This window comes from Pelophylax lessonae (assembly GCF_965119305.1).
Source record: "Pelophylax lessonae genome assembly, chromosome: 7".
NCBI lineage: Eukaryota > Metazoa > Chordata > Amphibia > Anura > Ranidae > Pelophylax > Pelophylax lessonae.
The window spans coordinates 218033637-218046375 of record NC_138774.1 but is presented as its reverse complement, the minus strand read 5'-3'; the positions used below and the strand labels follow the sequence as shown (position 1 = coordinate 218046375).

General features: G+C 43.1%; 1 protein-coding gene across 1 annotated transcript in view; it reads right to left on the bottom strand.

The window, feature by feature from the left end:
* Positions 1-9506: 9506 nt before the first annotated feature.
* CCDC180 (coiled-coil domain containing 180) overlaps positions 9507-12739 on the bottom strand; it is a gene marked incomplete at its 5' end in the record, with an annotated part of 90909 nt that continues 87676 nt past the window's right edge. Inside the window, 4 exons of the mRNA XM_082262829.1 lie at positions 9507-9761; positions 10131-10275; positions 10656-10761; positions 11699-11810. Coding sequence (XP_082118955.1) covers positions 9630-9761; positions 10131-10275; positions 10656-10761; positions 11699-11810 — 495 coding nt within the window. The 3' untranslated portion in view covers positions 9507-9629. The remainder of the gene's footprint in view (positions 9762-10130; positions 10276-10655; positions 10762-11698; positions 11811-12739) is intronic.

The window sequence follows — 12739 nt, the reverse complement described above, 5'->3', positions numbered from 1 at the left end:
GAATAGAAAATATGATCAAAAAGAAAGTGTATGTATCTCACACGTACACCACCACACTAGGCCCCAATTACTATTGTTTGTACCCCTAAAAGGATGGTTGAGGAGTAGGAGGAGGAGTATGGAACAGGCAGCACCCTCAAATCTTCAGAAGTATGAGATGAACCCCAAAAACTTGGAAAGGTGGATCTCACACGTACCGACACAGACTATCACGCAATTTAATTGATCCCCAAAGGTTTTAATTGAATAGCGGAATAGAAAATATGATCAAAAAGAAAGTGTATGTATCTCACACGTACACCACCACACTAGGCCCCAATTACTATTGTTTGTACCCCTAAAAGGATGGTTGAGGAGTAGGAGGAGGAGTATGGAACAGGCAGCACCCTCAAATCTTCAGAAGTATGAGATGAACCCCAAAAACTTGAAAAGGTGGATCTCACACGTACCGACACAGACTATCACGCAATTTAATTGATCCCCAAAGGTTTTAATTGAATAGCGGAATAGAAAATATGATCAAAAAGAAAGTGTATGTATCTCACACGTACACCACCACACTAGGCCCCAATTACTATTGTTTGTACCCCTAAAAGGATGGTTGAGCAGTAGGAGGAGGAGTATGGAACAGGCAGCACCCTCAAATCTTCAGAAGTATGAGATGAACCCCAAAAACTTGGAAAGGTGGATCTCACACGTACCGACACAGACTATCACGCAATTTAATTGATCCCCAAAGGTTTTAATTGAATAGCCGAATAGAAAATATGATCAAAAAGAAAGTGTATGTATCTCACACGTACACCACCACACTAGGCCCCAATTACTATTGTTTGTACCCCTAAAAGGATGGTTGAGGAGTAGGAGGAGGAGTATGGAACAGGCAGGACCCTCAAATCTTCAGAAGTATGAGATGAACCCCAAAAACTTGGAAAGGTGGATCTCACACGTACCGACACAGACTATCACGCAATTTAATTGATCCCCAAAGGTTTTAATTGAATAGCGGAATAGAAAATATGATCAAAAAGAAAGTGTATGTATCTCACACGTACACCACCACACTAGGCCCCAATTACTATTGTTTGTACCCCTAAAAGGATGGTTGAGCAGTAGGAGGAGGAGTATGGAACAGGCAGCACCCTCAAATCTTCAGAAGTATGAGATGAACCCCAAAAACTTGGAAAGGTGGATCTCACACGTACCGACACAGACTATCACGCAATTTAATTGATCCCCAAAGGTTTTAATTGAATAGCGGAATAGAAAATATGATCAAAAAGAAAGTGTATGTATCTCACACGTACACCACCACACTAGGCCCCAATTACTATTGTTTGTACCCCTAAAAGGATGGTTGAGGAGTAGGAGGAGGAGTATGGAACAGGCAGGACCCTCAAATCTTCAGAAGTATGAGATGAACCCCAAAAACTTGGAAAGGTGGATCTCACACGTACCGACACAGACTATCACGCAATTTAATTGATCCCCAAAGGTTTTAATTGAATAGCGGAATAGAAAATATGATCAAAAAGAAAGTGTATGTATCTCACACGTACACCACCACACTAGGCCCCAATTACTATTGTTTGTACCCCTAAAAGGATGGTTGAGCAGTAGGAGGAGGAGTATGGAACAGGCAGCACCCTCAAATCTTCAGAAGTATGAGATGAACCCCAAAAACTTGGAAAGGTGGATCTCACACGTACCGACACAGACTATCACGCAATTTAATTGATCCCCAAAGGTTTTAATTGAATAGCGGAATAGAAAATATGATCAAAAAGAAAGTGTATGTATCTCACATGTACACCACCACACTAGGCCCCAATTACTATTGTTTGTACCCCTAAAAGGATGGTTGAGCAGTAGGAGGAGGAGTATGGAACAGGCAGCACCCTCAAATCTTCAGAAGTATGAGATTGTGTTCACTGTACCCCACAAAGATTGTGTTCACTGCACCCCACAAAGATTGTGTTCACTGCACCTCAAAAAGGATTTTGTTCACTGCACCCCACAAAGATTGTGTTCACTGCACCCTAAAAGGATTTTGTTCACTGCACCCCAAAAAGATTGTGTTCACTGTACCCCCCAACGATTGTGTTCACTGCACCCCACAAAGATTCTGTTCCCTGTACCCCAGAAAGATTGTGTTCACTGCACCCCACAAAGGATTTTGTTCACTGCACCCCAAAAAGATTGTGTTCACTGCACTCCAAAAAGGATGTTGTTCACTGCACCCCAAAAAGGATTTTGTTCACTGCACCCCAAAAAGATTGTGTTCACTGCACCCCACAAAGATTGTGTTCACTGCACCCCACAAAGGATTTTGTTCACTGCACCCCAAAAAGATTGTGTTCACTGTACCCCCCAAAGATTGTGTGCACTGCACCCCACAAAGGATTTTGTTCACTGCACCCCAAAAAGATTGTGTTCACTGTGCCCCCCAAAGATTGTGTTCACTGCACCCCACAAAGATTCTGTTCACTGTACCCCACAAAGATTGTGTTCACTGCACCCCACAAAGGATTTTGTTCACTGCACCCCAAAAAGGATGTTGTTCACTGCACCCCAAAAAGGTTTTTTTTCACTGCACCCCAAAAAGATTGTGTTCACTGCACCCCACAAAGATTGTGTTCACTGCACCCCACAAAGGATTTTGTTCACTGCACCCCAAAAAGATTGTGTTCACTGCACCCCAAAAAGGATTTTGTTCACTGCACCCCAAAAAGGATGTTGTTCACTGCACCCCAAAAAGGATTTTGTTCACTCCACCCCAAAAAGATTGTGTTCACTGCACCCCACAAAGGATTTTGTTCACTGCACCCCAAAAAGGATGTTGTTCACTGCACCCCAAAAAGGATTTTGTTCACTGCACCCCAAAAAGATTGTGTTCACTGCACCCCACAAAGATTGTGTTCACTGCACCCCACAAAGGATTTTGTTCACTGCACCCCAAAAAGATTGTGTTCACTGCACCCCAAAAAGGATTTTGTTCACTGCACCCCAAAAAGGATGTTGTTCACTGCACCCCAAAAAGGATTTTGTTCACTCCACCCCAAAAAGATTGTGTTCACTGCACCCCACAAAGATTGTGTTCACTGCACCCCAAAAAGGATTTTGTTCACTGCACCCCAAAAAGATTGTGTTCACTGTACCCCCCAAAGATTGTGTTCACTGCACCCCACAAAGATTCTGTTCACTGTACCCCACAAAGATTGTGTTCACTGCACCCCACAAAGGATTTTGTTCACTGCACCCCAAAAAGATTGTGTTCACTGCACCCCAAAAAGGATTTTGTTCACTGCACCCCAAAAAGGATGTTGTTCACTGCACCCCAAAAAGGATTTTGTTCACTGCACCCCAAAAAGATTGTGTTCACTGCACCCCACAAAGATTGTGTTCACTGCACCCCACAAAGGATTTTGTTCACTGCACCCCAAAAAGATTGTGTTCACTGCACCCCAAAAAGGATGTTGTTCACTGCACCCCAAAAAGGATTTTGTTCACTCCACCCCAAAAAGATTGTGTTCACTGCACCCCACAAAGATTGTGTTCACTGCACCCCAAAAAGGATTTTGTTCACTGCACCCCAAAAAGATTGTGTTCACTGCACCCCACAAAGATTGTGTTCACTGCACCCCAAAAAGGATGTTGTTCACTGCACCCCAAAAAGATTGTGTTCACTGCACCCCACAAAGATTGTGTTCACTGCACCCCAAAAAGATTGTGTTTACTGCACCCCAAAAAGGATGTTGTTCACTGCACCCCAAAAAGGATTTTGTTCACTGCACCCCAAAAAGGACGTTGTTCACTGCACCCCAAAAAGATTGTGTTCACTGCAGCCCAAAAAGATTGTGTTCACTGCAGCTCACACACGCTGATGTGTGCTCTGTCCCTGATCTAAGCAGCAGAATGAAGACGCTGCGGCTGCCTGGAACTTATAAAGACTTGGTCACATGCTTCAGACGGCCAATCACAGCTACTGAGACATTTGCAGGCATGGCTGGGATGGCTTAAGGCACACCAGTTAAACGATTGTTGATTGGCTGTTGAAAGCCCGCCATGAAAAGAGCGCCAAAGCATGCAAAACCCGGAAATAAAACGACCGAACACGGATTTTTACCCGAACATACAGTAAAGTGTCCGTGTCCGTGTTCGGGTACAAAAAATCCAATTATTCGGTACGAACACGAATAATACAGTCCGTGTTCGCTCAACACTAATGAAGAATTATTTTAGTGGATTGTGTTTTCTGAACTGCCCTCTAGGGAGCAATCTCCTATTCAAGGTGACAAATCAAACTCCCAACCCCAAAATACTATTAGGTGAACCTGTTGCTTTACCCTACACAGATTTGCTATGACCAGAAAAGCCTCCGCTCACAGATGCCAAAATGCAACAGTGCTGCTGCAAGATATAGATGCCAAAGACTACAGTTCTAAATATTCAGTCTCTGCACTAATCTCCTAATTAAAAAATATATTGTGTATACAGACATCCTGAACACTACACATTCATCACTCATGACATGTTCTTGAAAACTACCTCAGTGCCGCACCATGCCAGGAACAGCCATTAATGTGCTAGACAATAAGATAGAGAAGAATAAAATTGTACAGCAGACATATCATAAACATAAACCCAGCTATTAAAACTTCATGCAGTCTAGATTTTTACGTGCAGGAAATGTTATACTCATTTAAGGTAGATGTGGGCTTTATCTACAGTAAATCTGTTACAAGAATACATTCCTGTGAAGAAGAGTGTGGTTTTTAAGCCTCTTGCAAAGAGTAAAAATGTTCCTTTACGTCAGAGATATTGAATTTAAATTTATGAAGGTCCAGCCAGTAAAATTTTCTTCCAGCCAAGGGCCGAATCATGTTTGGCTCTCAATGGCACCTCTGGACAATGCCCAAACGTGGCGCGTCTTTACAGGTGCCACATAGAATGGTGCCACAGTACCATGCAGCTTGGTATGGCGCAATTAAAAAAAAAAAAAAAGTCAGGGATTTATTTTTTTTGCGTTATAAGGCAGCCCACTGACATAAATGGGCCGCCTACACGCATTACGCAATAATGTGAACCTAGTCTCAGATCCTTCACATCACAATCCTTTTTATTACATCGGTGTTCTCAGTCCCCCTGCACATTATCCCGCCTTCACATTACAGTCCTCAGCCCCCCTTCATATTCTTGTCTGCGGACCCCCCTTTATATCACCCCCTACAATAAATTGCAGTTCCCATCCCCTTTCATACCAGTCTCCCCCCCCCTTCACATTCCTGTCCTGGCCCCCTTTATAGCACCCCCCTTCACATTCCTGTTATCATCCCCTTTATAGCACCCCTTCACATAACTGTCCTCATCCCCTTTATAGCACCCCCTTCACATAACTGTCCTCATCCCCTTTATAGCACCCCCTTCACATAACTGTCCTTATCCCCTTTATAGCACCCCCCCTTCATATAACTGTCCTCACCCCCTTTATAGCACCCCCTTCACATAACTGTCCTCACCCCCTTTATATAACTGTCCTCACCCCCTTTATAGCACCCCCTTTACATTCCCGTCATCACCCCCTTTATAGCACCCCCTTCACATAACTGTCCTCACCCCCTTTATAGCACCCCATTCACATTCCTGTCCTCACCCCCTTTATAGCACCCCCCTTCACATAACTCTCCTCACCCACTTTATAGCACCCCCCTTCACATAACTGTCCTTACTCCTTTTATAGCACCCCCCCTTCACATTCCTGTCCTCATCCCCTTTATAGCTCCCCCGTCACATAACTCTCCTCACCCCCTTTATAGCACCCCTTCACATAACTGTCCTTACCCTCTTTATAGCAACCCCCTTCACATAATTGTCCTCACTCCTTTATAGCACCCCCTTCACATAACTGTCCTCACCCACTTTATAGCACCGCCTTCACATAACTGTCCTCGCCCACTTTATTGCACCCCCCTTAACATAACTGTCCTCACCCCCTTTATAGCACCCCCTTCACATAACTGTCCTCACCCCCTTTATAGCAACCCCCTTCACATAACTGTCCTCACCCCTTTATAGCACCCCCTTCACATTACTGTCCTCACCCCCTTTATACCACCCCCTTCACATAACTGTCCTCACCCGCTTTATAGCACCCCCCTTCAAACTGCAGTCCCCAGCCCCCCTCCATAACATTCCTGTCCTCATCCCCTTTATAGCACCCCTTCACATAACTGTCCTCACCCCCTTTATGGCACCCCCCCTCACATAACTGTCCTCATCCCCTTTATAGCACCCCTTCACATAACTATCCTCACCCCTTTTATAGCACCCCCCCTTCACATAACTGTCCTCACCCCCTTCACATAACTGTCCTCACCCCTTTATAGCACCCCCTTCACATAACTGTCCTCACCCCCTTTATAGCACCCCCCTTCACATAACTGTCCTCACCCCTTTATAGCACCCCCTTCATATAACTGTCCTCAACCCCCTTTTTAGCACCCCCTTTATAGCACCATCTTCACATTCCTGTCCTCACCCCCTTTATAGCACCTCCCTTCACATAACTGTCCTCACCCCCTTTATAGCACCATCTTCACATAACTGTCCTCACCCCTTTATAGCACCCCCCTTCACATAACTGTCCTCAACCCCCTTTATAGCACCCCCCTTCACATAACTGTCCTCACCCTCCTTTATAGCACCCACCTTCACATAACTATCCTCACCCATTTTTTCGCACCCCCCTCCCTTGCCTCTTTTATATCACCCCTTTACATCAGCAGTTTATTCTCCCCTGCCCTACCTTACAGAGGGCACAGCAGCTGACATCGGAAGTACAGCGAAGGGATGGACGGAGGGCGGAACCTGACCCAGTTAACTTATTGGTTGCTAGAATACAGGGAGGTTCTTCAACATGGGGGGGGGGGGGGGTCCCTTGCAAAGCACCTTGTATATTCTAATAACTAACTTAAAATTTACTTAAGTCCTACAGGTTTTGAAATTCTGAGCTTTATTGTCCCCTGTGGTGCACAGATATCTGTCCGTAAGCGCCTTTATAACAAGGCCTGAGTGTCTCCATTTTAGTTTTACATTCATACAATTTCTTGAGATATCCTTCATTGATGTAGTAAGATTGCCTATCTTCACTGTGGACCTACTAACGTGAGCATCAGTGTTTATATATATATATACTTTTAATGTAAAAATATTTGTATATGTGTTTGTGAAGGCCTTTTGTAATGACTAATTGTATGTTACTGTCTTGTCAATTTACATGAGTAATATCCAGAAATATATCTCCTGAAGAAGCTATCTCTATACAGCGAAACATGTCGATAAAAAAATAGATTTTCTGCTTGACAAACATGTAAAAGCTTTCTTTTATTTATCGCTTTTAATATTTTGTATCAATAAAACCAAATGTTTTTACATTACAATAATTAGTCATTTGTTTGTGAAATAAGTGATGTCCATATATGAGATTGTGTTTTGACACAAGACTTATAGTGATTGTAAAGTTTTAATTTTTTTCCATTAAAATATTAAACATGTTATACTTACTGTACCCACTCTGTGCACAGAGTGGCCTGGATCCTCCTCTTCTCAGGTTCCACGCAGGCGCTCTTTCCTCCTGTCGGGTGCTCCCACAGCAAGCAGCTTGCTATGGGGGTACCCGAGCCGAGCTGCTGCTCTGTGTGTTCATTCACACATGGAGCCACAGTTCAACCCTGCCCCCTCTTTCTCCTGATTGGCTCACTGGCTGTGATTGACAGCCAATGGATCCCGCTGCTGCCAATAGCCAATCAGGAGTGCAAGTCCCTGGAGAGGCAAGGCTCTCGTGTACATCGCTGGATTGAGAGGGGGCTCAGGTAGGTATTAGGGGGGCTGCTGCACACAGAAGGTTTTTAACCTCATGCATTGAATGCATGAAGGTAAAAAACCTTGTGCCTTTACAACCACTTTAAAGAAGCTATGTGTCAGGGCCTGGACCTGAACCTCTGCTGTCTGGCAGCAAAAAATGTTCCCTAGTCCACCTGATATGCTGGACAGTTTACTACCTGATTGCTTAGACTACCTTGCCTTATGTATTGTTTCTTGTGAATCTTGAACTTGCTCCTCCGATGAATTTCCTGATTTAAACCTAGCCTTTTGCACTTCATGTTTTCCAGATTATTGTGCTCTTTCTAGCCAATATCTCTCTCTTGTCACTCCTGTTGCCGTCCGCATCTTTACTACTACACATTACTGACCTTTGGTTTGTTTCTCAACTATGCTTTTGCTTAATGTCAAACTGCAACCCCTTGTTACCGACCTTTGGCTTGTTTACTGTCTCCGCTTCCGCTTGATCCCTACCTGCTATATCTGCTACTGGACCCCAACTTGCTTACCTTCTGGTAGGGCAATCCTGGGAACAATGACCTGGTACTAACATGCAGCAAAACCCATTTCCAACATCAGGAGCTCTCGTGAACACCCATTAGTACTTAGATCTCGCACCACAGCTTAGCCCGCATCATTCGTTAGGGCAGGGATCCTCAAACTACGGCCCTCCAGCTGCTGCGTAACTACACACCCCATGAGGCATTGTAAAACTTTGACATTCCCAGATCTGACTAGGCATTATGGGAATTGTACTTCCTGAACAACTGGAGGACCATAGTTTGAAGACCCCTGCGTTAGGGGGACCTGCCTTCTTATCCAGTTGGTCGTTGGGAGCCTCTCTACTGTTATAGCTACTGGTCTTTGAGCCTGAATCCTGACCATGACAACCTGTTTCGGCATCTTAAAGGAAATCTCAGTAAATAGCATCCTCTCCCTGTGAAATTTAAGGAAATGTTCTAGGTTCAACTAAGTATATGTTATACGTCTTGGGGACTGTCTATAAACAATGGTTTTTAAATTTCTCAAAGTCCTCACAGCTAGATGTCATTCATTTTTCTTTATTAATATGCTTTTTCTAAAAGCATAACAGAAGCTTAATTTCAGACTCTCTCTCTCTCTACATAAAACTCCAGACAGCCCACTTTAAACAGAGAAGGTAAGGAAGGAAGAGGTGCTTTATTCTTCTGACTCATTCAGCCAAGTTGAGAGAATGATCTAAGTGACAGTTTTTTTTCAAGAGTACAGCTAAGAAAAGACATGTACAGTAAATGTGAGTAAAGGACAGTAATGTTGTGTCTGTTGGCTGCATATTAAAGTACAGTTTATTCCTGTGTAATGGTTAATTTTATTAGACCAGGGCTAGGCAACTTTGACACTCCAGCTTCATGAGCCATTGCAAGATATTGGCAGCCAGAGCCACCTTGTATTAGACAAGGATAAATAAGTAAAGAAAACATATACAAAAACCACAATACACCCCTTTTACCTACTGTATTACCAAATCTGGTGGTGGACAGAAGGTACACCAATAATAGTCAAGAGCACCTGTATCCAACGGCCTGTGATTAAGTCAACTAATACTTTAAAATGTATTTATTGTGTTGCTCATTGAGACAAATCAAGTTGCAGTTTTTATTTGTAGTGCATATTAATAAACTTATCTGATTGCTGACAGCAAAGAAATTTTTATATGGAAGGTCCTATGTGTCCACTTAAGGCTGCAGAAATTAACAGTCAGCATTGTTTCATAAATACAGTTCCTTTATTTTGAGTATGGACTGACTCCACCACTGCTTCCAGCGCTGAGCCACCAGATGTTGTTGCTTCTGCTCCTCTACGATGTTCACCAATGCCAACTCTGCGTCTTGCATGAATTTCTTTAAAACAAAAACAAAAGGATGCTATTTGGAATTACTTTTGAACAAGATACATTTTCGATTGCAATTGTCACAATATAAAGGAGGCAGGAAAATGTATATGGTAGGAATAATGCTTCTTTTTTTTGTTATTATGAAGATTTTAGTGTAAACTAAAGTAATATTTAGAGCTCCTCTGGCTGAGTTTTGGGTGTTCTAATAAGTTGCTTTATATAACAGTCGTATAAAAGCTTGGTATAACCTGCAATGATATTTTGAGGTGCTGAATGACAACTAATCCAATCACAACCGTAGGTTTCCCAACTCTTTTCAAGAGTTATAGAAATGTTCTGGCTGACAGCACATTTTCAAAATAAATAACAAACCAACCAGGTAGCAAGAGTCTCTGGTTTCAACTGTGGACACATGGCTCAATGTAGTCTTGGCGGTGGTCACAGATGCAGTGGACATGCCATCAGTTATGTTGCTGAGTTTCAGGTCTACAGAGTTCTTGAGACTAATTCCTGGCCAGACCCTAAGAAACAGAAGCCATACAGCATAAACAATACAGTTTATTTTAACAGCCAAGAATGTCATGATCTGTAACATTATATTAGAAGACAGAGCTTTCATACAGAAAGCCTTTTCTGTTCCACAAGAGAGGGATGGCTGCCTTATGTCACAGCAGTTACAACAATGCTGAAGCAAAACAGGTCAAAGCAGCTGTAATAGACCTTTGCTAGATTTACAGATCCTGCAGATACCACCTACTATTCTGAAACATTGTACTTACGATATTAAGGTTCAATTCTCACGCCTGACTAAAGTATATCTCTAACAGTAACGATTACAATACATTTTGTATGTTCAAACCTTGCTGAAGTGGTAATGACCGCAGTTCACTGAATACCTTACCTGCTCCTACGCTCTATCAATGGCTGGTACTCTGTATCTTCCAAGGGCAGGCCAGCTTTCTTGCGTCTGATCAGTGTCAGCAGATTCTCCTTTGGGATTTCCATTTCTGAAAATGTAAAGATATCTTTGGTGGTCAAAATTTTAGGCATGGGTATGGCAGCACCTAATGTACATTTTGGTGTGCCTAAACTTAACATTAAAGCGTTAGTTCGCATTTCAAGAAAAAATGAAAAGGTTAACTAACACCCCACAGCCTCCCCTTCCTCCAGTCCACACTGTACTTACCTCCATGGGTGATGATCTGTCAGTGTCTATTCAGTCAGTGTAGCAGTTTGGGAATTTTCCCTTCTTTCTGCAGGGCTCCCGGGGTGGATCAGGGTGATGCTCTGTGCCGGCGCTGACCAATCAGATTTACTCGAATCTGTCCCAGAAGTCCAGCAGAAAGAGGGAGAAGAGTAGAGATTTCAAATCTCTGGACCGCTACATCAGCTCTATGGGCATTGACAGCTCATCATCTGCAGAAGTACAGCAGGGATCATGGAGGCAGTTAGTTCACCTTTCCAAATTTTCTGAAAAGGTGAAATTGCTCTTTAAAATGTATGTCAGGGCAAAATAAAAATATTTAGTATACTCCTACAAAATGTACACATTTGCCTATGTTTTACCCCTTTAAAAAACTGTACGGAAAGATCTAGTGAGCTCCTTACCTTCTGTTTTTGCTGGAAACACAGTGCATTTGCTGCACCAAAATCCAAGAGTTTTATTAGCCTTGCCTGCTACACTACAGAACCCCTTCTATTCCCCTACCCCTCTCTGTCCTACTCGAAATACATACATTGATTTCTTTACCAACAAAACAATGGTGCGGTCTTGGCTCTCAATAACCCGCCCACACACTGTGGGTATAGAAGGAGCTGTTGGGAAATCTCATGTTGGAAGATGTCAGTTGGAACTAAGGTCCCATCCACTGCCCCTGCAAGAATTCCTCAAGCTTCTTCCTGCTATGCCTCTCACTTTGTCGAGTATGTATCATTGTCACTCACTGGCTGGTAGTACGTCGTCCACAGTAAGCACTTCATCCAGCTCCAGTAGGATGCTCTCTGCAAGTGAAGCCAAGGAAGTGACAAAACGCTGCATATGCTCCAAAACACAGTCCTGAAAACAAGAACGTACTAAGCATTTATTCATATTACTATTTTAATAAACATTTCATTCTTACAGTTCCTGCATTCTTTAATCATACATAGAAGGCATTTTTTCAATTTTTCTGAAATGAGGAAGAATATAATAGGCATAAAAAATATAAAAATAGACTACGTGGCTATTAGGTAGTGGATGTGTACGGTTTATTGTTGGAGAATAAGGATATTGTTTAGTGTCACTTTAACTGCAGCATGTCTAACGAACATCAAGGCCACCTGTGACATCCCTCTGGCTGCCTTGGAGAAAAAATCCACCGTTTCCTTCTAGGCTTGTTGTAAGTTGGCAGGCATGGCGAGTACTAAAGAAACGTAAGGACTGTCATGCAGTTTGATATGTGGTATGACTCTAAACCTGACAGCTAAACACAGAGCTGAGCTATATTCATGTGCCATATTTTACCTGTCAGTTTAACCTGTCATGGGATTGTTACATCCCAGCGAGGAAGCACAGCTAGGTGCTGGAGTTCCTTGAGAGTTTTCTGCCAACTACGCTGCAGCTGAGCAATAGGGGTTGATTTACTAAAACTGGAGCACTCCAAATCTGGTGCTGTTCTGCATAGAAACCAATCAGCTTCCAGGTTTTATTGTCAAAGCTTAATTAAACAAGCTGAAGTTAGAAGATGATTGGCTATTATGTGCTGCTGCACCAGATTCTATGTGCACCAGCTTTAGTAAATCTCCCCCCTAGTGTCTGATCCAGGACCTACTTCATCCTGTGAGTAGACAATGAAGAAAGAGCAGCACACTGATGAGGTCAGCACCCTCCTGCATTCAGAACTCTTCCACTGTTAGATGAACAGCCCTGGGCAATGTAGCAGAGCTCTGATTGGTGCACAGGACTGCCCCTTCTATTCCCAGTCTGATTAACTGCCTTGTGTCATT